Here is a 23,250-nt window from a genome sequence, read left to right as displayed (position 1 = left end):
TCCAAATTGGGTATACTATCGTCTACTCATGGGCCACGGATTGGATCCGATGGAGGATATCGTACGGGCACAGAATATAGTGATCAACATCGTCTACACATGGTACATGGACTAGATCCGATGGGGAATATCGTACGGGCAGAGGACACAGTAATCAATGTCGTCTACATATAGTCCATAGACTGGATCCGATGGGGTTGAGTGCGACGTACGGGATTTCAGCCAATGAGGGCAAAGGATTTAGGAATTGTCGGGCTATAGATTTTCCGGACTACGGATAGTTGGTTAATCACGTGACACGGTATGAGGCCCGCATGCATCCCCTAGAAACGGTAGCACTGCTGACTGATCCAGGTCATGGAGGTATGGGGGAATCGTGGGCTCAAATTATCCAGAACGAGAAGGTAGCACCGAGGATGTTGGAGCTGGAGTGGCCACTGACGTGGACGCTGTGGTCTTACCTGGCAGAGGATGTTGTTCCTCGGGGGGCACCTGGGTTTCACCGGGTTCGAGGGACCAAGAGCCACAAAGGCTGTGAAGACAGTTGCAAGGCCAAGGAAGGAATACATGGTTGGATACGAAAAGACGAGAAAAACAACGGAGCTGATGGAGATCCCTATAGGTTGCTCGACAGCAAGTTGAAGAGCATTCTGAGCGGACTATACCGTACTAGGATCCCAAAATTGCATGTTGTTGACCCTCGAAATAGCTCTATGGAACTCGTCAACGGATGAACGGCGCCGACGTAATTCTATCTCAGATATCAACTGGGCCCCGCAAAACATGAGATTTGGTCTGAAAAATGTTGACGATCTATTTGTTGGGCCGAGAGAAGATTGATTGATTGAATCTATCTGAGCGAGGCGCAAGCTAGAAAAAGGCCACGAAGGCTGTGGTGCACGTGACTAGGCTAGTCCCAATGTGGACTGCCAACACTATTCACCTTCCCAGTTTGGCGACAACGTTGGTAGAAGCACGTAGACGTTCTCGGCAGTTTTGAGATGAGGATCCAGGTCCTAGCGAACCTGGTAGAAGTGACAGGAGATTAGCTAAAGGTCTTCATGAAATGTGGAGGCGGTGCACCCAGATGCATGCGGCTCGTCGTTCTCTGATCGAGCCTTGTTGCCCGCTGGCTAAAAGATGATAATTTAGTCATTTCCCCGTGGTGCCCTATGCCCTCTATCCGGCCGGCGTGGTCCTCGTTTCTTTTCTGGTCCACCTGACCTGACCAAGATTCTGTGGGGGACAAGAGCTGCGTGAAAGAAAGCCTGGCCGCACACCAGCGAACAATTCTTGTGGAGCCACGGCTTTTGCCAGCACCTGACGATCGAATTGCGGGAGGTATTGAAAAGGTGCGGACTGAACAAGCCGGTTGGTGGCAAAAGATCGGGTTTCCGGGTAATAGGATAATATATCTACGGGGAGTTTGAAGTTGGTCCTGGCACAGCCATGAAGGCCCTCCATCCGTCCTCTGTTAAGTAAGAAGTGGGTCTACTCCTGCCACACCACTAAGGAACGCGACTCTCTCTCCCACATTTTCCCCCCTCCTCCACACTTCTGAATCAGACGCCCTGCACTTTGGCTCAACTATGGTAGCAAAGGTGGAGCCCTCTTTCACGGTAGTCGCGACTTGTCCATGAATCCGCATTTGATTCAAACAGGAAAATTGAATCATGACCAGGGTGACACATGCATGCGTCTCTCTAAATTTCTAAGCGAGCCCCTTGGGTTATTTTTCTTTTTGCCGTGAGCACCTCAGGAATATCCTCGGCAAAACCCCCCGGCCGATTTCTTGTCCCCAGACTTTGCTGTATCGTCGATAACACACTCTTCAGCTTGGACCTAAGCTCGCGAGCATCAGCAGTCCCACCGCGGGGGGGCACACCCTATCCAGCCTTTTGCCCTGGGAAGGAGTCTTCCATCTAGACCTCTTTGGTCCATATTAAGTCCTAGTGCAGTCCATTACTGACCTATCGCAATCCTTGTCAGCATCGAAGCAGACTTTCTAGAACGCTGTCACGAGAAATACACCGTAACATTCATATGTACTCTGGGCAAGGGAAGTCTTGCACGGAGGGGATACCACCTAGTATAAAGGAGGTTTCTTCCTCCTTCCTCCTTCTCTTTTCCTTGTCTTTTTCAAGATCCTGCATAGATCCTTCCTGGACGATCTTTGTTTTTCCCTTCCTGCAAGGACATCTTTGATCTTCAGTAGCAAGTCGGCACCATGGGGAAAGGCTACTTTGAACTGGCCGGTCGACAGTTTCCCGCCGTGACGTGGTACAAAGATCCGGCGTTGAGAAAGACCTACATCGTTCTTATGTTTGTGGTGCTTACCAGCGCCACCAATGGGTACGTCCTATGAAGTGCTCACGGTTGCAAAGATGCCGCCACTGATCAGCCTCTTTTCAGATACGATGGCTCCATGATGAACGGTCTTCAGACCCTCACGGCGTGGCAAGACCATTTCAACCATCCCAAGGGCGGCAAAATTGGCATTCTGAATGCGATCATGTCTATCGGCTCCCTCTGTGCCATTCCATTTGTCCCTTATACTGCGGATTGGCTGGGCCGTCGAATGGGTATCCTCATTGGCTGCATCATCATGATGGTCGGAGTGGTTTTGCAATCCATCTCAGCGGGTTTTGGCATGTTTTTGGGGGCGAGATTCCTCATTGGTTTCGGCGTTGCCATTGCCCATGGAGCATCCCCTCTGCTCATCACAGAACTGGTTCACCCTCAACATCGCGCAATCTTTACCACCATTTACAACACCACCTGGTATGCTGGGGCTATCGTTGCAGCCTGGCTCACCTACGGAACCGATCACATTGAGAACAACTGGTCCTGGCGTATTCCTACCATCGCCCAGGCCGCTCCATCCCTGATCCAGATCATTTTCATTTGGTTCGTCCCGGAATCTCCCCGATGGTATATTGCCCACGGCAAAGAAGAAAGGGGACTGGAGGTCCTTGGAAAGGTGCATGCCAACGGCAACGAGAATGATGAGTTGGTCCAGCTTGAATTCGTGGAAATTCGAGACACCATCAGACTTGAGAAAGAGATTGAAGGCAATGGCTGGCTTGAACTGGTCAAGACCAGGGGCAACCGGCGCCGACTCATCATCTTGTTGTCGGCGGGTCTCTTTTCCCAATGGTCTGGCAACGGTTTGGTGTCATATTATATTAATAAAGTCGGTGAAAATCCCTCTCGTGAGAAACGATGGGCTAACCCATATTGTAAACAGATTCTCAACAGTATCGGTTACACGGATACCTTGACACAAAACTTGATCAATGGCGTCCTCCAAATTTTCAACCTTTTTATTGCCGTACTGGCCTGCTTCTTTGTCGACAAGGTTGGACGTCGCAAATTATTCATCACCTCCACCGCCGGCATGCTGGGGACTTTCATTGTTTGGACAATCTGCTCTGCACGATATGCCATCGATGGCTCCAAGTCCGCTGCCAATGCTGTTATTGGGTGAGTCGCAGCTTTCTTGCAACAACCGACAAAGTATTGACTAATTCGGGAGGATGATTTACATCTATTACTTCTGGTACAACATTGCCTGGTCCGGCATGTTGGTCGGCTACACCGTTGAAATCCTGCCCTACAAGATTCGAGCGAAAGGACTCACGGTTATGTTTCTCATGGTCGATGCAGCCCTCTTTTTCAACCAATACGTCAACCCCATCGCCCTAGACCATATTAACTGGAAATATTATATATTCTACTGTGTTTGGCTGGCAATCGAACTCGCCGTCGTGTACTTCTTTTACGTGGAGACACGGAACACACCTTTGGAAGAGATTGCAAAGCATTTCGATGGAGACGACGCTCTGGTCGGTGGAGGAGCCGCTACAGAAAAGGGCTTGAACATGGCAACCGAAATAGGTCTTCAGGGCACTATTAGCCACATCCATGCCTTGGATGAGAAGAAGCATCAAATCGAGGTTGAGAACGTTTCATCCAAGGCTGGCGTTCAGTGAACGAACTAGTGGCCGGGTGAGTGAGCACATCAAAGGCATAGCTTTGTTCAACTTGAGCACTGCTATACCCCTAGATTGAACCTTGCAAAGGACGAGATGAAGGCCGGAGAGTTTCAAATATCATCACTGTACGGTTCCTTTGGCAATCGAAGCCTTCTCTTCAGTCGAGTTCGTAAGCAAATATCTTTCGAATATGGAATCATATCTCTGAAGATTTCCGATTCATCCCTCTCTCCTGTCCGGCCTGATGCTGCTCAGGCGGACTTCCGATTCTATCCTCCCACCAACCCCCTAGCTTTGTGATTTCATCACGTGATCTTAGAATAGAATAGGACGGGGGGTATTATTCTGTACACCAACTTTTGTTATTCTGTACACCGGAAAACCTGCTTATTCTGTACACCATGCCTCAACTCTCCTTATTCTGTACACCACCACCTCTCTCTCGCCTTATTCTGTACACTTAACGCTCTCATCCTGTTATTCTGTACACCGCGCTAACAGAGCTTGTTGCCGTTGGCCCGGCGATGGCGAGAAAACACTAGTAAGTGGCGTAGCTGTGGAGGGGTGACGCGTTAAACTCTCCCCGTTATAGGTGGTTGCGAAGCAATAAACACATTTGATTCCCTTTTCCTTGGTAGATAAGTACCGTGCATTTTGAGCTTCTCTGTATACTTTGTAAATTATTGTGGCCTACACAGCCGGATTTGTGTAGAGATCCCCTGCACGGTCGATACCTCGTGCTGACTAAGGTAACAAACCAGCGCCCATAGGCTTGGGTGGGAACCGCCCATAAGCGGGGCAGTTGCCCCCCGGCTTATGGGCGGTTTCCCCCCGGTTCATGGGCGGTTTCCCCCTCCGGCTTATGAGCGGTCCTCCCAAGCCTATGGGCGCTGGTTTGTTACCTTAGTCAGCACGAGGTATCGACCGTGCAGAGGATACCATCGTTAACCATCATTTCTGCATTCTATATAGGCAGACTTAGGTGTTGTGACATCACGTATCTTCGAACTGCGCAGATAACCGGAAAAATAAAAATCCGGACCAATCAAAAGCGGTGTACAGAATAACAAAATGTGGTGTACAGAATAACATTACCCGAATAGGACAAGACAACAACCGGTTAGACAAGGACCGATGTTGGGCTTATCAGCCATGCCAATCATATGTCTTACTATACATTCGGACTACTCTCAGCGCTCATATTGCAATAGGCCAACTGCATCAACGGTGTCGGCCGCAGCTGCTTGGACCTGATACTGCAATTTTCTGTGTCCTTCGTGACGGGTCGGCACGTTTCGTCTTGCGGGCCAATGGCCCAATTTTCTTGCCCGATTGCGACATGTGTGGCGGTCAAATCCTATCGAACTACCCAAAAGTAAAAAGACCATATAACATATAGTGATTTCCCACATCGAGATTGGCATCTTTGACTTTCGAAGCCAATATTTGTCTCCGTTAACCTCATACGTACACCCCAACATGGCCGATATCAAAATAGCTCAAGAAGAATCCCTTTCACGACATTCATCGCAGAATGTCGAAGACTTTCAGGTGATTGACCCCCATAGTGGTGTCAAGCGAGGCCTCAAGACTCGTCATCTGAGTATGATGGCTTTGGCAGGTATCATCGGACCTGGTTTGCTTATTGGGTCGGGAGGTGAGACAGCATTTTCATGTCCCAGTCAAGACGAGTTGCTCATGCCTACTCAGGCGCTCTTGCCAATGGAGGACCGGCGGCTCTCCTCATCGGCTTTGGTGTCATCGGCATCATCGCATTCAGCATCATGCAGTCCCTGGGAGAAATGACTACTCTCTACCCCAGTGGCGGCGCTTTCACTACCTTGGCCGATCGCTTTGTTGACCCAGCCTTTGGAACCGCTGTGGGATGGAATTATTTCGTCATTTGGGCCGCCGTACTAGCGAACGAGTATAACGTACTCTCTTCCATCTTCGTGTTCTGGAGCGACAAGGTACCGCTTTGGGGATACTTCTTGATATTTTGGTTCGCCTTCCTCGGATTCCAACTCCTCGGTGTGACGACTTTTGGTGAAGCGGAATTCTGGTTAGCCCTCGCGAAGCTGCTCGGGTTGACTGCATACTTCATCTTTAGCATTGTCTACGCCGCAGGCGGGCTCATTGGTCAGAAGGGAGCTTTGGGTTTCAGATATTGGCACAACCCGGGCGCATTCTCTCACGGTTTTCGTGGTGTTGCTTCCGTCTTCGTCTTCTGCTCTACCTTCTATGCTGGTTGCGAATCCATTGCCGTGGCGGCCACTGAGACCAAAAATCCAAAGGTCGCGGTCCCCCGAGCCATTCGACAAGTCTTCTGGCGCATCATTTTCATTTACATGGGATCCGCGTTCTTCTTTGGATTGACCTGCCCTTCAAATGCCGATTCCCTGGTCGATGGAGAGTCTCGAGCACTTAAAAGCCCCATGACAATCGCGATCCAAAATGCTGGGTGGGAAGGAGGGGTTCATTTGATAAATGCGTTCATTCTCATCACGTGTCTCTCGGCCGTCAACAGCTCGATCTACATCGGATCACGGACAGTCCTATTCATGGCACAGGAAAAGAAAGCCCCAAAGTTCCTCGGTTACACGGACTCTCGTGGAGTGCCTGTCTTTGCTATCATTTTCACCAACCTCTTCGGAGCGTTGTCCATGATGAATGTCTCGACGGGTGCAGGGAAGGCATATGGATATATTGTCAACCTGTCCGGCGTCAGTACCTTCATTGTCTGGGGTGCCATCTCGTTCATACATATCCGATTCCGCTCAGCTTGGTCTGCACAAGGACGAAGTGAACGCCAACTTCCTTTCAAATCATTCTTGTACCCTTGGAACGCATATTTCGGTCTAGCAGCAAACTTGTTCCTGGGCTTAGTTCAAGGTTGGACGACCTTGAGCCCTTTCAATGCTGGCAATTTCGTGGATGCATATATTCTCCTTCCTCTGTTTCCAATTATCTACTTCGGCTACAAATTCCTGTTCAAGACAAAATACTGGCATCTGTATGAAATTGACTTGGATGTCGGGAGGAGGAGGGATGTCGATGCAGCAGCGGCTGTGGATGAAGAAAGCAGTGGAGAAGAGTATATAGGAGCGGTGAAGAAGCCCTTTTGGAAGCGGCTGGCAGAGAATTTCTGATGAAGAATCAGTTTACGAAATTGATGCTTTATGATAGTCTACAGGATAATTGGAACGAAACTGGTCCCATGTAAAGACGGATATCAAAACCTGTCTTCCCCCATTCGTAAGGGATGTAACCCCGAATGATAACCCAATGGAGCCACCCTTTTGATAAGTGGGTGATTTGAATGAATTTCCGTCTCTTCCTCGCCGGGGAGGCGAGTGCTCTGGTGATAACTACGTTCTCGTCTCGGGACCAGTAGTAAGATGGTCTCTGCAGACTCATGTATCTGATTGCTAGAATATCAGACTACCTGTTCTCACGTGCACAAAATGATATCGAAAACTATAAGAGCTATTTTGGCCTGTTACAATATAAGACGGAGCTGGTCGAATGATGAGTTCCATTTGCAATGATCATCTAACTTCCTTGGTATAGCAGCGAGGCGCCCGGTAGAACTTCGGCAAAGCAATACAGGCTTCGAAGAAAATAATTTTTGAAAAAGTGCACTGTAACAGCGCATATGGCTACACTCTTTCCCGCCACCGCGTACAAAATTTCCTTACCGCGAGTATGCTCCCTCTGAAAAAGAGAAAGATACGACACGATGAAAGCCCTTCCGACGAAGAACCTCCTACCAACGAGACCGCAGCTTCTACGACTTCAGACGATGAGGAGAACACTGAACACAGACCTACGAAACCTACATCATTCAAGGAGTTGGGAATAATTGATTCACTCTGCGAGGCGTGCGAATCGCTCGGATACAAAAGTCCAACGCCAATTCAGGCCGAAGCAATACCATTGGCGTTACAGGGCCGAGACCTCATAGGTTTGGCAGAGACAGGAAGTGGAAAGACTGCAGCCTTTGTGCTCCCCATCCTCCAAGCACTGATGGACAAGCCACAACAACTACACTCGTTAATTTTAGCACCAACACGAGAATTGGCGTATCAGATTTCACAGGCCGTGGAAGCTCTGGGCTCACTAATTGCGGTCCGATGTACCGTGTTGGTGGGTGGAATGGATATGATCCCGCAGGCGATTGCTCTCGGAAAGAAGCCCCACGTCGTCGTTGCCACACCAGGGAGATTACTGGATCACCTTGAAAATACCAAAGGTTTCTCTCTTCGGCAACTGAAGTATCTCGTCATGGACGAGGCTGATCGATTACTCGACCTGGACTTTGGTCCCATCCTGGACAAAATATTGAAGATTCTCCCAAGGGAAGGTCGAAAGACATATCTATTCTCGGCGACCATGTCGAGCAAAGTCGAGTCCTTACAGCGAGCGTCCTTGTCGAATCCTCTTCGAGTGGCGGTGTCTCAGGACAAATACCAGACCGTGTCTACACTCATCCAGTCCTACCTCTTCATCCCCCACAAACATAAGGATCTCTACCTTATCCATCTCTTGAACGAGCTGGCAGGACAGACGGGTATAATATTCACTCGGACAGTCAATGAAGCGCAACGGATCTCTATCCTTCTGAGAACGCTGGGTTTCTCTGCTATTCCCATTCATGGTCAACTGTCCCAACAAGCTCGATTAGCGGCTTTGAACAAATTCCGGGCAAAGTCTCGCAACTTATTGGTGGCTTCGGACGTGGCTTCTAGAGGCCTGGACATCCCCTCGGTAGATCTGGTGGTGAATTTCGACCTTCCTCACGACAGCAAAACTTACATCCACCGAGTCGGGCGTACAGCCAGAGCAGGAAAGAGTGGCAAGGCGATATCTTTCGTCACTCAATATGACGTGGAGCTTTGGATGAGGATCGAGGGCGCCCTCGGGAAGAAGCTGAAGGAGTACGAGACGGTAAAGGAGGAAGTCATGGTTCTGGCGGAGAGAGTCGGAGATGCTCAAAGGGCCGCTGCGATGGAAATGAAAGAATTGCATGAAAATAGAGGCAAGAAGGGCGCTACATTGCGACATAAGCGGACTGCGAAAAGCGGGGCTGGAAAACGAGGTCGTGATGATATGGATCAAGACGAAGGCTAGAGAGATGTTTGAAAGGATGATGAATTTTGAACGACACAATGACATCTTTGGATGACCCATCTAACCACCTAAGATTTTGGTAGCAATGATTGAATAAAACGATATGAAAAGCTTTGGAGCCGTGAGCGCGTAAGGCTCAGCCCTGCAGATGCGGGCTTGGCACAAAAAGTTGGAGATGTTCGCTCTGCCAAAAACAACAGATTGACTGCACGGTCCAAACATTTCCCATACCGTGCGGAAGTTCTTAGGATTCACCTTCTCTGGAACTAGAAGTCAAAATCACTGTTGAAGCGAAACGCGCGGACTCGATATTTCGTTAAGGCAAAGAGGGCTAGAGTGCGGGCAAAGATGCAGGCGCCTGTGGTGTTCATGAGTGAGCCAAAAACACCATCATTTCTGACGCCAGAGCCTGACTTGTGCAACAGATACGGCGAGTGGCGAGAGACAAGTCGGTCTCAAAGCGCAAATATCCAATATTACTGCCGCGAAAACGTGAGCCCCAAGACTAGAACACCGCGCGAGTTGTCGTGAACTAATGACCACAGTGTGGCGGATATTATAAGATCATGTCTCGGACCAAAAGCTATGTTGAAAATGCTTCTGGATCCCATGGGAGGCATTGTCCTGACCAACGACGGTCACGCTATCCTTCGAGAAATTGAAGTTGCGCATCCAGCGGCAAAGAGCATGATTGAGTTGAGCCGAACACAAGATGAAGAAGTTGGAGATGGAACGACAACTGTCATAATATTAGGTACGTTAGACACTCTCCGGTCCTTGTGCGAGACTGACGGATTTTTTAGCCGGTGAAATACTTGCTCAAGCCCTCCCACAACTCGAACGAAAGATCCACCCTGTGGTGATCATTCAAGCCTTCAAGAGAGCCCTTACAGACGCGTTGGCCATTGTGGAAGAGATTTCAATACCGGTCGACACGTCGAATGACCAAGCCATGACCTCATTGATTGAGTCCTCCATCGGCACCAAGACCATCTCGAGATACTCGAAACTAATGTGTGGTCTGGCTCTGAAAGCGGTCCGAGTGGTAACACAAGATCAAGCCTCTATTTCAAACCCCCCCCCCACCAACGGAGTCGCCAAACCGGCCTCGCCCTCAAGACCACAAGAAATTGACATTAAGCGATACGCCCGAGTAGAGAAGATTCCCGGCGGAGAGATCGAGGACTCAAGAGTGTTGGATGGAGTCATGCTGAACAAAGATATTACCCACGCTTCCATGCGCAGACGGATAGAAAATCCAAGAATTGTTCTCCTCGACTGCCCGCTCGAATACAAAAAGGGCGAGTCTCAGACCAACATCGAAATCACGGACGAGGAGTCATGGAACAAGATCCTACAGATCGAGGAAGAGCAAGTCAAGAAGATGTGCGATGCCATTTTGGCGGTCAAGCCGGACCTGGTCATCACCGAAAAAGGTGTCTCGGATCTAGCGCAACACTATTTTGTTAAGGCCAATGTCACCGCCCTCCGTCGTGTACGGAAAACAGACAATAACCGCATTGCCCGCGCTACCGGAGCCACCATTGTGAATCGAGTAGATGATCTCGTCGAATCCGACGTTGGCACGGGATGTGGTCTGTTTGAAATCGAAAAGATCGGGGACGAATACTTTTCCTTCATCACGAAATGCCGAAATCCGAAGGCCTGCACGATTCTTCTCCGCGGGCCGTCAAAAGACATCCTAAATGAAATCGAACGAAACCTTCAAGATGCCATGTCGGTTGCTCGAAACGTCATGTTCCACCCACGTCTTTCCCCGGGCGGTGGCGCCACGGAGATGGCTGTCTCAGTACGCCTGGCGCAGAAATCCAAATCTGTCGAAGGCGTAATGCAATGGCCCTACCGGGCTGTGGCAGATGCCATGGAAGTCGTCCCACGCACTCTCATTCAGAACGCTGGAGCCAGCCCCATTCGGATCCTGACACAGTTGCGAGCGAAGCAGGCAGAAGGCAAGTCCAGTTTTGGCGTCGATGGCGATACAGGTAATGTGGTGGATATGAAGGAGTACGGGGTGTGGGAGCCACAAGCGGTCAAGATGCAGAGTATCAAGACCGCGGTGGAGAGTGCATGTCTTCTGCTTCGGGTTGATGATATTTGTGGCGCAAAGAGCGCGAAGCAAGTTGGCGGGACTGGGTTGTCTGGTGGTGGAGGAGACGAATAGTTCAAAAAGGCCAGATGATCCCTTTGATACATAGAAGTGGCCGCTGGAGGGATGACAGAATGAAAGTCAAAAAAGGGTCTGGATGTCACGTGATACATTTCTGTTGTCCCGGTTAACTTTGGAGGCGGAAGCGGGAGCCTGAGACGTCTCCAGACACTAGCCTATAATGACGGAATGCTACAGTAGCTCGGGGCGCCCCAGGTAAAAGAAAACCCCCACCTTCGTCCGTCCGCGCTCCCAGCTTCAACGCCCAATGGCTGGCTGATTTGCTTGGTAAACGTTCCTTGCCTCATACTTCGTTCTTTCGTGATCTTAATATAATCTTCATATGAGGGTGTTATTACTCCCCATTTATCGATTTCTGGATCGAAATTTTCAATATCTTCAATCTGCCAATTATCGAAAAGCTCGTATCCTTTTGGGATGCACTGGTATCACCAAAATGCAGCAGTTGCGCGAGGACATCGTTGTATTACGGATGCTGACTGCTGAACCGGCCAGACCCACTCGTAATCCTATTGTCAGCTGCCGGCAACGGGATCTCCCTGCGAACGCGGGACGAGTAATCTCTTTTCAACAAGAGCATGAAATTGTCGATAATTTGGCCTTTCTCTCGGCAATATCTGACGATCCTGAAAAGGTCACTGCCATATGGCTTGACGAGGGTCTCCAACCGGATTCTTGCACCATTCGTATTGCTATGAATACTCGGAAGTTAACACATCTTGTGGCGGACTTTGGGAAAATAGCGCGGGTGCTAGAAAGAGCTGATCACAAAAGTGAGCCCCGTATCGGGTTCTTCCTCCGTTATGAAAGAGCCCTGATCTTTGATTCCGTAGGCGACACAGACAACCTGAATGATTTGTTGAGCATTGTTATCCCAATGCACAGGAATCGCGTACTTTCAAGACTGAGATCCGTACACGCGAAAACCTACAAGAAGGCTGACCGATGTGCCATTCTCTTTCGCCTCAGGGACATGATCAATGGTCTGGAATCCGCAAATCGGTCGAACTTGGCAGTTCACCACGTCAAGTCAACGACCACTCAACTTGTTGGAGCCTTTGCTGACCTGGAATCAATGCCCACGGGTTCAGTCACGACCGGCAAGGCAGATGATATACTACTGGGGCTCCTGCATTTGCTTGACAACCTTCCTTCAGCAAGAGACTTGACGGAGATCCTCGCCAACCTGACTGTGTCAGCGGGAAACCACCCTCAAGCCCCAGAGACGGTGGTCATGACCATCACAAAGCTTCGTAAGTATCGTGCCGCCTGTGGCTATCTGGTTAGAGCCGCAAAATGCTTGAGTGTTTTCCGAAACATTTCGGTATCCGAGGTTATAATCAACCCGCATGTGCCGCAACTCCTAGCGGGTAGTGAACACCTCCTTTCGGCGTGTCTGAAGAGAATGGGCTTGGACTGGGATAAGAACACGAAACAACGATTTGGCATCCCTCTGTCGGAGGCTTCGGCGCGATTTCGGAAAGAAATGGAACGCCCGAACTCCAAAGTCCACGCCGAAATTCAACTCCTCTTTTTCTATGAGATGAATCCACACTTACAATGTCCACGTGTAGTATGCTCGAGCAAAAGTGCATGTTTTCTTTGTGACGTGTTCATTCGTCTTCACGGGAAATTCTTTGCAGCAAGGACACATGGTGTACTATACCCCAAATGGACCATACCGGATATCAATCGTTTATCCTTGCCGGAGGACAGAAGGCAAGCCATGGACAAGCTAATTCGCGAGTTTGATCACGTCCTTCGGAACGAGATTCGGAGGAATTTGACACAGCCCGGGACCAAACGTCGGCATCCGAGTGAAAGTCTCGCAACCCTCCATCAATGGAAAGAGTCGGACTTGGCTGTAGAGGCCAAACAAGAACCACGACTCGGTCAGTTAAGTGGGTCAACTCACTTCGATAGAGCCGCGATTCCGTTGGAAGTTGAAGACGAGACGAGAGTCGATCGTCTGATCCACGACGACAGTAGTTCAGGTGCAAAGCAGGAAGCCAGCATGACCACATCTCGCCAATTCCCATTATGTCCAACCCGGGACGATAAGGGGTCTGTAAGTCACTTATCTGAGCTGCAGCCCCTCCTGCAAGTTCGATCTTTCATTGATCTCGATTGTCAACAGAACCAGACTGCCCATACCATAAGAGATCACGAAAGTCGAACCCACGACCTGCCTTCTAAATATGACATGATGAGCATGTCACGTTCAGCAGGCATGGGTCGAAATCTCCACTTTCATGATTTGGAACTCCACTTCGAGTTCGAACATCCAGCAACAACATTGCAGGCGATGAGGTCTTCTAACACCCCCAACTCGAATTGTAGGGCCAATTGTAAATATAAACAGTCTCAGTCCCGGAAATGAGGTTGTGCTAGACTCCGGTGGAGGTCTTGATAAGGAAAGGGTTGTGTTTCTGACTATGCAAAATCAATCAGGAGGGCAATGTTGGTGGGAAATCAGGTGGGAAGTCCATCATCTATCAATGTTTGCACTTCCGAGGTGACGAGGCGGCGAAATGACGTAACGACTTAAATCCTGGGTCTGCTCTTAATGGACAAAACCTGTCGGATGTTGAACAGCATCATTGGAGTGCCTCGGAGTGTCTCGGACCATACCCTTCCTTTGTTCTTCCGGCCAGGGGGGGGGGGGGGGCTTGATTCTCCCTCCGCTTTCGCCATGGCGCCAGTATTTGCCAGGAACCGTGCTGTGATGATCTCAAGGACATCACTTTGACATTCCTCCCTCTTTGCATGATGCAATGAATTCGTCTATCTGAGGGAGAATGAGAGAGATGGACAGAAAGGCCTACGTAGAGGTACAAGGACGCCCTGCCAAGCAACACGTGGCCATCACCGCTGTCTAGGAAAGGAGCCCCAGATTTCAACGCCCTTGGATCTTGGGTCATTTACTCATACACTAAATATAAGCCTCCTTTCTACACCCAAACTATTTCACTCAAAAACCTCCAGTCGTCTGTTCAGACAGCATGGCCTCGTCGGCCATCCATCCGATACGATCCTTGGGGTTTATCGATCCTCGGCGCCCGGGAGAATATCCCATCATTCTAGGGGAAACCCTGAAAGAAAGCAGCAAATCCAAGGATTCTTTGGTGAACATTCGATACAACTGGCAGCCCAAGTCGGGCTTTGGTTCTCGTGAAAGCAAGCTGACGAAGTCGGGTGACACGTGTCAGCTCGTCGTTGAGGATGGGGGCTCTGATGATGGGGGGGCTTATGAATACACCGGAATTTTGAGTTCACTCCAGCCTGGAAAATCCGACGACGAACCGAACTCTTTAGCCCTCATCTTCGACAAATCCAAATCGGCGTTTGTTCTCGAATCTATCTCCGCGTCTCTGGACATGAACTTGAGATCTGGCCCGGGGCAGTCCTCCAAAGATACGCGCCAGCTGCCACAACTTCCTACAGAGCAACATTCCTTTGTCGACTCCTCGGGTCCCAATGGAGACGGCCATACGTCGCCTTCCGCTGAAGATGAGACTCCTGATGCCTCCAATCCGTACGACTTTCGACATTTCTTAAATGAAGCACGTGAGAATTTCGAAAGGTCCGCCCAACAGCCGGGGAATCGCACGCCTTTGCCAGGAAGCCGAACGCCATTGAGCGGAATTTCCACCCCTCTTCCGGGATCCAGTCGATTCCTCGCCACGACACCTCAATTCAAGCCCACTCCGGCCATGTCCAAAGCCACCCCGGAGCGGAAAAAGAAAAACGAAGAGACGACCCGTAATGCCGGTCGTACACATCCAACGTCGACAAAATCCAAGACTACAACCAAGCACGAGACAGGAAAATCGTCCTCCATCCAGCCTCTAAGCAAAGCTCGTATTTCTGACTCCGACGGCGATGATAGTGAAACGATAGACGTGGCGCGAGTCATTACCAAATCTTCCACGACATCAAACAATTCGACCACTCAGAAGTCTAGTCATGCAGCCGGAAAAGGCCACACGCGGAATGTTTCGGCCAATATTGGCAGATCGCCACACATCATCATCAACGACGATGGCGGTCTGGAGATTGATATGGGCAGTCCGCCTCCAGAAGACCGTCGTGCGAAGCGTGGGAGAGTCGATCCTGAAATGTTCCGCAGCCATACGGGGACACCGATTGGTGGGATTAGCTCGAATCCACATGTTCGACCAGAATCTAGGCCTGTAGGTGATCAGAGGGGACGTGGGAGAGATCGGGACCACGATGTGACGATGAAAGACATTGAAGCCGGCTCCAGTCCGTCCGACGAGGATGGAGACGTTGAGGAATTTGCACTCGGCAGTCCTCGGGAGAAGAGACTCAGTGTACCCAATAGTGGTGATGTGTCAAGGATGGATGATGAAGGTGAAGACGACGGTGGTCGACGACGACATGCGCCCACGCCACCGGCTCCGGCTAGTAACGATGACGATGATGACGAAGATTTACTTGCCGCGGAGCTAGAGGCGGCCTTGGAGGAAGAGGACGAAGAGGCTACCCGAGGTATTGGATTGGGCATTGGAATGGGTGTGCAGGATGATGAAAGTGAGGTCAGCGAGGAAGAGTAGTTCTCTTGCCGTCTGAGCCGGGTCCAAAAAGCCCTTCATCTTCGATTATGGTGCTATGGTTGAAGCGTTGTTCAATGTGCTACGGATTTGGACAGGGAGATGGCAGAAGATATGGTCCGACAAGACCATATTGACGAATATTGGGGATACCAGATGGTGCTGGTAGGATCGGCACCCATACGATGCAACGAAAAGACTTTTCATCTCCAGTGTTCCTCCATAGGTATTCGAAGGGCTCCCCGGTCACACGCTTGGTCCATACCTCAGCCTCGTGGACATAACAGGCAGGCATGGTCAGGATTATAAATCCTCCCCGCGCATCGTTAGCCGGAGCTGTCTAGAGACAGGAAATGGAGGCCCTTGAGGGCTAGCCGGAGAAAAGCAGTGGCTTGGACCAAGAAGGCCGAACAATATCAGTCCGGCTGACTTACCTAAATGGGCGATATCTCGACGACGCCTTTTGAAGACTGCGCTGTTCGCCCATCCATTCCGTTATTTCCCCAACCTCTCGCGATCGGCAAAGCTGTTCGCTCTCTTACATCGTGCTGGACAGATGCGAACTCTCCAACTTTACGATCATGTCTGCCTCAAGAATGATCCCAGCCTATATGGCTCTGTGCAGCGCACGAATAGTGACGCCTTCGACCCTCTCGAGGATGAGCTGATAATTGCTCATACCGAAGTCCCCCAGAAGGAAATCAACGAGTTTCTTTTGACGGGCGTCCCTCCCGTGGGCTATGTCTATGTTCAATTTTCTGATGAGGCTGCTGGGTGCGCAGTAGTGAGCGAAGACGACCTCACTCTACTAAGCCGTTCCTTTCAGATAGGTGACAATGTCAAACAAGACGCAAACCCCATGACAGGCGAAGTTATCGACGTATCGGAGTCTTACATCCTCGAACCGATTAGCCTCAAACGAGAAATCGCCCACTTATCTTCTACCAACGCTCCAACATTTCCCCCGTGCTCATCAGAATGTTCTCCGTCTCTTCCTCCTCATTTTTCTCATCCAAATCCACATGCCCTCATCTACAACGTTCCTTCTCGCGAGGTCAAAAGAGCGCAGGATGTGCTGAAGGATGACTACATCATTTACAGGGATTGGGTTGGCTTAGTTGATGATGTGGAATACGATGTCGTCATTGCCCTGGAGAACAAGTCGGTCGTGGTGGTCACGAACACCAATGGCTTGTATATTCCTCTTCCAGATTACCGGGAACGAATTGTTTGGCTACCGGAGTCCGACGGTTTCAAGCGACCCGACCGAGTAGGAGCTCTTCAAGGATGGCCGAACACCACCTCTGTCCAGGAGCCACGTCCTGGCGACTTTGTCATCGTGGAACGCAATCGTCTGCGAAACGGACGGTGGCTCCGTGGCTCTCACGATCCTAATTCCCCCGCACAAGGTGTCGTGGTAGACGTTCGAGCTCGGGAGGTGTCGGTGGATTGGGTGTCAAGCAGTCTAACGGGAGAGGGACAGCCAGCCTCACCGTTATTACCCTCATACGACCTTCCCATTTATGAGAACATCAGAGATTTTCGGGACCCAGCAAGCCTGCGCCGGAACAAAGACGTGATTGTGTATGATTTAGGAAAGATGCCCATCAAGAATTCGGCGCTGGACCGAGACGGTGCCGGGAACGGACGGCGCGCTTACAAGGAGGCGGACAATACCCAGGATATTTGCCCGGGACAAGACCTATCAATCGGAATGCATGTCAAATTTCGAGACCCAACGGCCGCCGCCGTGAAATATCAAGGGAGTGAGGAAACCTCGCATGGCCAATTTGTGAGATTGGCCACGGAAGATTTTGGTGGCTGGGACTTGAATGAATTCAAAATCGTTTTCATTGAACAAGAGGCGACAGTCTTGTGGCAAGACGGCACGGTGACCACTACCAAATCGACCTTATTAAAAGGCTACGCTCTTTTCGAGGCGGAACTCGCGCCAGCGGATATCGTGTTGAAGCGAGAGGGCATGCGCCAGCGTTCTGCGGGAACGAGGAAAGGCGGCAGTTCTGCCGTGAAAGATTTTGACGAGATGGCATTCTTTGAACGACCCCACGATCTTCTTCCCCAAAATGTGGGTGTGGTACAGACCGTCGATCCGAAGGAGAGAGTAGCTCGTGTGCGCTGGTACAAAGAACCAAAGGTCGAGATCCGTGCAGTGGGTCAAATCCTCAACCCAGAGTCGCGCTTTGGCCCGATTGGAGACGTCGTCGAGGAGGTGTCCTTGTACGAGATCATGTCTTTTCCCTCCCTCATGCGTCGAAGAAGAGATATGTGCATTGTCGCCCCTCCTGGAGAATTTCCGAAGCCTTTGAATGCTCCGAAGACACAGAACCATTCCCACTCTACTCGATCGACCGACTCCACCCCGACTAGGGGTGGTGGTCTTAGTATGAGTATACCTCCCCGTGTGGCACTGGCTCGGGGTTCTCGATTGTATTCCGAAAGATCTGCGGATCAAGGCGCAAGGTCAGAAAGACAGATGGACTGGATCGGAGAGATTGTAGCTATGGGACTCGATGGCTCAGTTACCGTACGCTTGGGTGGATCCCAACCCTGTCGGGATATATGCATCGACTCGGATTCTATTCTTGCTATTATCGATGATCGCGAATTGGCAGATATCGGCGACGATATGATGGATGTGGATTCATGGAGCGATGAAGAGACCAATTGGTCCGATGATGATGGTCCTGAACCCGTTTTTGAGAGCGTCGAGTACGAAGGAGGACAGCGCCTGGATGATGATAGCGGAGACGAGAATTGGGTTTCCGACGAAGATCAGGAATTCGCAGACGCTGAAGAAGAGTGGGGCCAAGACGATGAAGATGATCAAGACGATAACAATGATGCTCCGATGGCGGGTGTTGCTATACAGGAGAACCAAATATCGACAGCCGCCCAACCGCAGCGCTCTCTGGTCCAGCTACGAACGATGCTAGGATCCGAAGAACCACCCCAATTCCTCGTGCTCGACCGCGAACCCCCAGCGGATCAATTTGGATTGCACTCAACTTCGACGCCCAGCGCATCTCTCAAACGCATCTCTCGCGAGCACCGCATATTAGCGACAGCCCTGCCAGAGGGGGAAATTTACGTCCGGACATACGAAAGTCGACTCGACTTGTTACGGTGCCTTATCATCGGACCCAAAGATACGCCCTATGAGAATGCTCCGTTTTTAGTCGATCTCTCCTTACCAGAGGGATTTCCGGACGAACCTCCCACGGCACATTTTCACAGTTGGACAAGCGGATTAGGCCGAATCAACCCGAATCTTTACGAGGATGGCAAAATCTGTCTGAGCTTGCTAGGGACATGGACTGGCAAGAAGGAAACCGAGAGATGGAGTGAAAAGGCGACAATTCTACAAGTCCTGGTGTCGTTGCAAGGGCTAGTGTTTGTAAAGAGACCATTCTACAACGAGGCCGGATTCGAAGGATATGAACAAGATCAGGCATTCATGCAGGAGTCAGAACAATACAGTGAGAAGGCGTTTGTCATGGCCCGAGGATTTGTGAAGTATGCTCTCCTTCGTCCACCCGGAGGATTGGAAGACGTTCTTGCTTGGCTGTATCTGCCACATGATGCGTCGGATCCGATGAACAGCTTACTAGGAAGGGTCATCCAACGAGGAAGACAGTTGATCCAGAAATCAGAGGAGGCAAGGCTGAGCCAAGACGAATCACTTTTGGATTCGACAGGTGGGAAGGACAACGACACTCAAGTGTTCCTCAAGCCTTTGAGTCGAGGGGCCAGTATCATGTTGAACCGAATGATTGGCGAATTGCAGACACAATTAGATCGGGTGTCGCCAAGGTGTGGGAATGGTTAGACACGATAGTTCACGATGACTCATGAATATGTTACCATATACTTCCTGGGGCAACGTAATTGGCCATCCCTTCGTATAATAAATAGGTTGGTGACCAAAATAGAAACACCTTGAAGAATGAAATACAACGATATTACCCGCAACTCCGTACAGCTTTACAACATGAACGAGCAATCCAAGCCTTATTGATCCCCCGTTTGTGCTCACTACGTCTGGGCCGATGGCGCTTGGCCGTTTAGTCTCCGGCGCTATCAGGCACAAATTTCCTGAATTGGTACTATTACGGACCGTCAAGCACGAGGCTGGGGTGCCTGATATGCAGACCATCAAAACCCCCCCACACACTTTGTATTTCCTGTTTCAACGGCCTCGCATCTCCACCACTTATTAGTTCCGACTTCCCACACTCACAGCCGAGGTGACAGGCCCTTCAGTTGAATGGAGCGAGGGAACTCTCTCCGATGCGGTCTTGATATCATCGTACGAACACCAAATACCGAGTCAATCCAATAGAGTTCTTCCGCCACCAACACCCTCTGGTGAATAGCTTGACCACCATCTCCATGGCTGTTCCGAAGTATTTAAATCCCTCCAGAGACTTTCTCTTCCTTTTTCTTTGTTCCCCGTGTCCGACACTCTTGTTCTCTCGCCTCCTTTTTCGCCAGCCTTAAACCAACACGACATGGCTTCCAGCCCGATCCGACCATACACCATTGCTGTGCCCGACTTCAAACTCCAACGGTTGAAGCAGAAACTCGCCATCTTCGATCTCCCAGACGACTTCCCCGAGACTGAACCATGGACTTGCGGTCCCCCTGTCGCCGATATCCAACGTCTGGCCATGTACTGGGCCAATGGCTTTGATTGGCGCAAGGCCGAGGCCACGTTGAACGAGTTGCCCAATTTCATGACACAGATCGATGTCGACGGCTACGGCACCTACGACATTCACTTCGTCCATCAGCAGAGCCAAGTCAAGAACGCTATCCCGTTACTCTTCGCCCACGGCTGGCCAGGTTGTTTCCTTGAAGTAACGAAAATTCTACCGCTGCTAGTTGACGGGGGCAAGGACTACCCCGCCTTCCACGTGGTGGCCCCGAGCCACGTCAACTTTGGATTCTCCAGTCCCAGTCGAAAGGTGAATATGGCAGATATGCATGCGAACATGGAGCAACGAAGCTTGAATAGAGAAATGAATACTGACGGGGACAATGCTTTGTTTTCTGTAGGCAAAATTCAACATCGACCAACACGCCGAAGTCTGCCACAAGCTAATGCAGAAACTCGGGTATAAAGAATACGGTGAGACCCCCTGTTATTCGCGTCTTCGTCTCCCTTCGACCACCGGCTTCTGAACATACCCCGACTGACATGAGCAAACTTCTTCTGTAGTCGTCCAAGGCGGCGACCTTGGCTACGGCGTCGCCCGCTTCATGGCCATGAAATACTCATCATCCTGCAAAGCGCACCACATCAACCTCGCCTCACCCGCGGAACCGAAACCAGACACACACCCCGACCTCTATGCCAAACTCCAATCCACACCGCTAACGGACTGGGAAAAAGCCGGGGTCGAACGCACCACCGCATTCGCCACCTCCGGCATGGCATACCACAATATCCAAGCCACGAAACCGCAAACGATCGGCTACGCAGTAACGGCTCACCCCGTGGGGCTTCTGGCTTGGATCTACGATAAACTCCACGACTGGACCGACGAGTACCCGTGGACCGACGACGAGATCTTGACTTGGATCAGTATTTACGAATTCTCGACCGCGGGGCCCTGGGCGGACATGCGGATTTACTACGACGATACGCACAGGGAGCCCGAACCGTGTTTCGCGAAAGCGAGAGATTATGTGGATGTCAAGTTGGGGGTGTCGAGGTTTCCAAAGGAATTGTTGCTGCAGCCGAAACTTTGGCATTATACGATGGGGCCGGTGGTGTTGATAAAGGAGCATGAGAGGGGTGGGCATTTTGCCGCATGGGAGGTGCCGGAGTTGTTGGTGGGAGATATAAGGGAGATGTTTGGGAAGGGAGGCGGGGCATTTGGGTGTGTAGATGGGAAAAGTGGATATGATAACTACACGTGAGGAAAAGCTTGGAGGACGAAGGAAGATGTTCATGGATCGATGGGAATCAGTGAGAGATACACAGAGTGAGGAAGTGAGAAGTTCACGAGCCAGGCCGTTACCATGGGAGGATTTAGATAAGGAGGGCTTAGATTTGTGTCCGGCGAACTTGGGGAGGAGACATTATTAGACATGGAATATGCGAGCATAAAATGAGATGTGGGAACAAAAAGGCAAGCTCATTTGAGATTGAATCCTTCTATTGTTTCTCCTGCGCCTTCTGGAGCGGCTTCTGGTCCAAACATTTTACTCCCCCAAAGGACTTTTTGGTGTTCAAATATCAAACTTCTCCCCAACGAGCTCCTCACTCAATTTCCACAATTTCTCAGCATTCTCGAGACTCTCGGCATATTCATACGTGGGCTCACACTTGGCGTCCGCCATGTACATACCACTCTGAGGCACGATTCTCGGATCCAACGCCGCAACCAGCGTCGTCGCGATCCCCTGCTCTATGCTCTTGGGTGGGTCGGCATCCAGAGGGAAATGACGCCCTGTGTTTCTCTGGGCGATTGGCTCGATGCTGGCCAGCGCGGCGACAACGTCCTTAATGTGATCGGCCAGAGATGTTCCGAAGATGCCGCCGGGGTGGACGGCGTAGCTTTGCATGCCGAGGGGGCGGAGTTTCTGGGCAAGAGCGAGCGAGAAGAGCACATTGGCGGTCTTTGACTGTCCATAGGCGGACCACGGATCGTATTCCTGACCGTCCGAGAAGTTGTAGTCATCAAAGCGGACGGGGCCGATCTTGTGGCCGAGACTGGTCAGGTTGATGATACGAGATCCTGGGCCGGCAGCCTTGATCTTGGGCCACAGTAGCTTGGTGAACAGAAAGTGGCCGACGTGGTTGGTGGCGAATTGGATCTCGATTCCTTGCTTGCTGGTCTGGTAGGTTTCGATGGCCATGATGCCGGCGTTGTTGATGAGGATGTCTAGCTTTTCGATGGCGGCGTTGATGGTGCTTGCTGCGGCGCGGACTGAGTCGAGATCATCCAGAGAGATGGGAACGAACGTCACTTTGACGGCCGGGTTGAGTTCTTTGATTCGAGACATGATGGACTCAACGCGAGATTGAGAACGAGCTAGGAGAATGAGATGTGCTGGGTTCGCGTGCGCGAGGGCCACCGCTGTTTCTCCTCCTAGTCCTTTCTCACTTGCGCCTGTGACGACGACTGCTGAACCGTTAGTTATGAACAAGCACTAGCAAAGGCATAGGGGGTGGAAGCTAACTTGTCCTTCCCTCAACTTGGTCTTTGAGCTCGTTGACGACTTCGACGCCCGTGGTTTCTCGGCCGAAGGTCTTCATTTTGTCTAGGTGGATTGATTTCGTCCAAGTCAATATCTCTCAGCCGTGATGATCGAGAGGCAAGAAACCCCCCCCCCC

The 23,250-nt window shown here is 50.7% G+C and overlaps 9 protein-coding genes across 9 annotated transcripts; 8 read left to right on the top strand and 1 right to left on the bottom strand.

Annotated features, from left to right (window-relative positions):
• Window positions 1–2,227: 2,227 nt before the first annotated feature.
• Z518_06932 (uncharacterized protein) lies at window positions 2,228–3,992 on the top strand (the record flags this gene model as incomplete). The annotated part of the gene is made up of 4 exons (XM_013415062.1): window positions 2,228–2,352; window positions 2,413–3,193; window positions 3,248–3,483; window positions 3,536–3,992. 4 exons carry the CDS (start codon window positions 2,228–2,230, stop codon window positions 3,990–3,992), a joined length of 1,599 nt encoding a protein of 532 aa, XP_013270516.1.
• Window positions 3,993–5,474: 1,482 nt separating this feature from the next.
• Z518_06931 (uncharacterized protein) lies at window positions 5,475–7,144 on the top strand (the record flags this gene model as incomplete). The annotated part of the gene is made up of 2 exons (XM_013415061.1): window positions 5,475–5,652; window positions 5,706–7,144. The coding sequence occupies 2 exons, from the start codon at window positions 5,475–5,477 to the stop codon at window positions 7,142–7,144; spliced, it is 1,617 nt and encodes a 538-aa protein (XP_013270515.1).
• A 556-nt stretch (window positions 7,145–7,700) lies between these two features.
• Window positions 7,701–9,125, top strand: Z518_06930 (ATP-dependent rRNA helicase RRP3; the record flags this gene model as incomplete). Its single annotated transcript, XM_013415060.1, has 1 exon — window positions 7,701–9,125. One exon carries the CDS (start codon window positions 7,701–7,703, stop codon window positions 9,123–9,125), a length of 1,425 nt encoding a protein of 474 aa, XP_013270514.1.
• A 348-nt stretch (window positions 9,126–9,473) lies between these two features.
• Window positions 9,474–11,307, top strand: Z518_06929 (T-complex protein 1 subunit gamma; the record flags this gene model as incomplete). The annotated part of the gene is made up of 4 exons (XM_013415059.1): window positions 9,474–9,498; window positions 9,551–9,617; window positions 9,671–9,879; window positions 9,929–11,307. The coding sequence occupies 4 exons, from the start codon at window positions 9,474–9,476 to the stop codon at window positions 11,305–11,307; spliced, it is 1,680 nt and encodes a 559-aa protein (XP_013270513.1).
• A 442-nt stretch (window positions 11,308–11,749) lies between these two features.
• On the top strand, window positions 11,750–13,693 carry Z518_06928 (uncharacterized protein; the record flags this gene model as incomplete). Its single annotated transcript, XM_013415058.1, has 1 exon — window positions 11,750–13,693. One exon carries the CDS (start codon window positions 11,750–11,752, stop codon window positions 13,691–13,693), a length of 1,944 nt encoding a protein of 647 aa, XP_013270512.1.
• A 622-nt stretch (window positions 13,694–14,315) lies between these two features.
• On the top strand, window positions 14,316–15,890 carry Z518_06927 (uncharacterized protein; the record flags this gene model as incomplete). Its single annotated transcript, XM_013415057.1, has 1 exon — window positions 14,316–15,890. The coding sequence occupies one exon, from the start codon at window positions 14,316–14,318 to the stop codon at window positions 15,888–15,890; it is 1,575 nt and encodes a 524-aa protein (XP_013270511.1).
• A 553-nt stretch (window positions 15,891–16,443) lies between these two features.
• On the top strand, window positions 16,444–19,734 carry Z518_06926 (uncharacterized protein; the record flags this gene model as incomplete). Its single annotated transcript, XM_013415056.1, has 1 exon — window positions 16,444–19,734. The coding sequence occupies one exon, from the start codon at window positions 16,444–16,446 to the stop codon at window positions 19,732–19,734; it is 3,291 nt and encodes a 1,096-aa protein (XP_013270510.1).
• A 682-nt stretch (window positions 19,735–20,416) lies between these two features.
• On the top strand, window positions 20,417–21,830 carry Z518_06925 (uncharacterized protein; the record flags this gene model as incomplete). Its single annotated transcript, XM_013415055.1, has 3 exons — window positions 20,417–20,872; window positions 20,964–21,036; window positions 21,127–21,830. 3 exons carry the CDS (start codon window positions 20,417–20,419, stop codon window positions 21,828–21,830), a joined length of 1,233 nt encoding a protein of 410 aa, XP_013270509.1.
• A 312-nt stretch (window positions 21,831–22,142) lies between these two features.
• On the bottom strand, window positions 22,143–23,172 carry Z518_06924 (uncharacterized protein; the record flags this gene model as incomplete). Its single annotated transcript, XM_013415054.1, has 2 exons — window positions 22,143–23,038; window positions 23,097–23,172. 2 exons carry the CDS (start codon window positions 23,170–23,172, stop codon window positions 22,143–22,145), a joined length of 972 nt encoding a protein of 323 aa, XP_013270508.1.
• Between the last annotated feature and the right edge of the window lie 78 nt (window positions 23,173–23,250).

This window comes from Rhinocladiella mackenziei (assembly GCF_000835555.1).
Source record: "Rhinocladiella mackenziei CBS 650.93 unplaced genomic scaffold supercont1.5, whole genome shotgun sequence".
Lineage (NCBI taxonomy): Eukaryota > Fungi > Ascomycota > Eurotiomycetes > Chaetothyriales > Herpotrichiellaceae > Rhinocladiella > Rhinocladiella mackenziei.
This window is presented reverse-complemented; position numbering and strand designations above follow the sequence as displayed.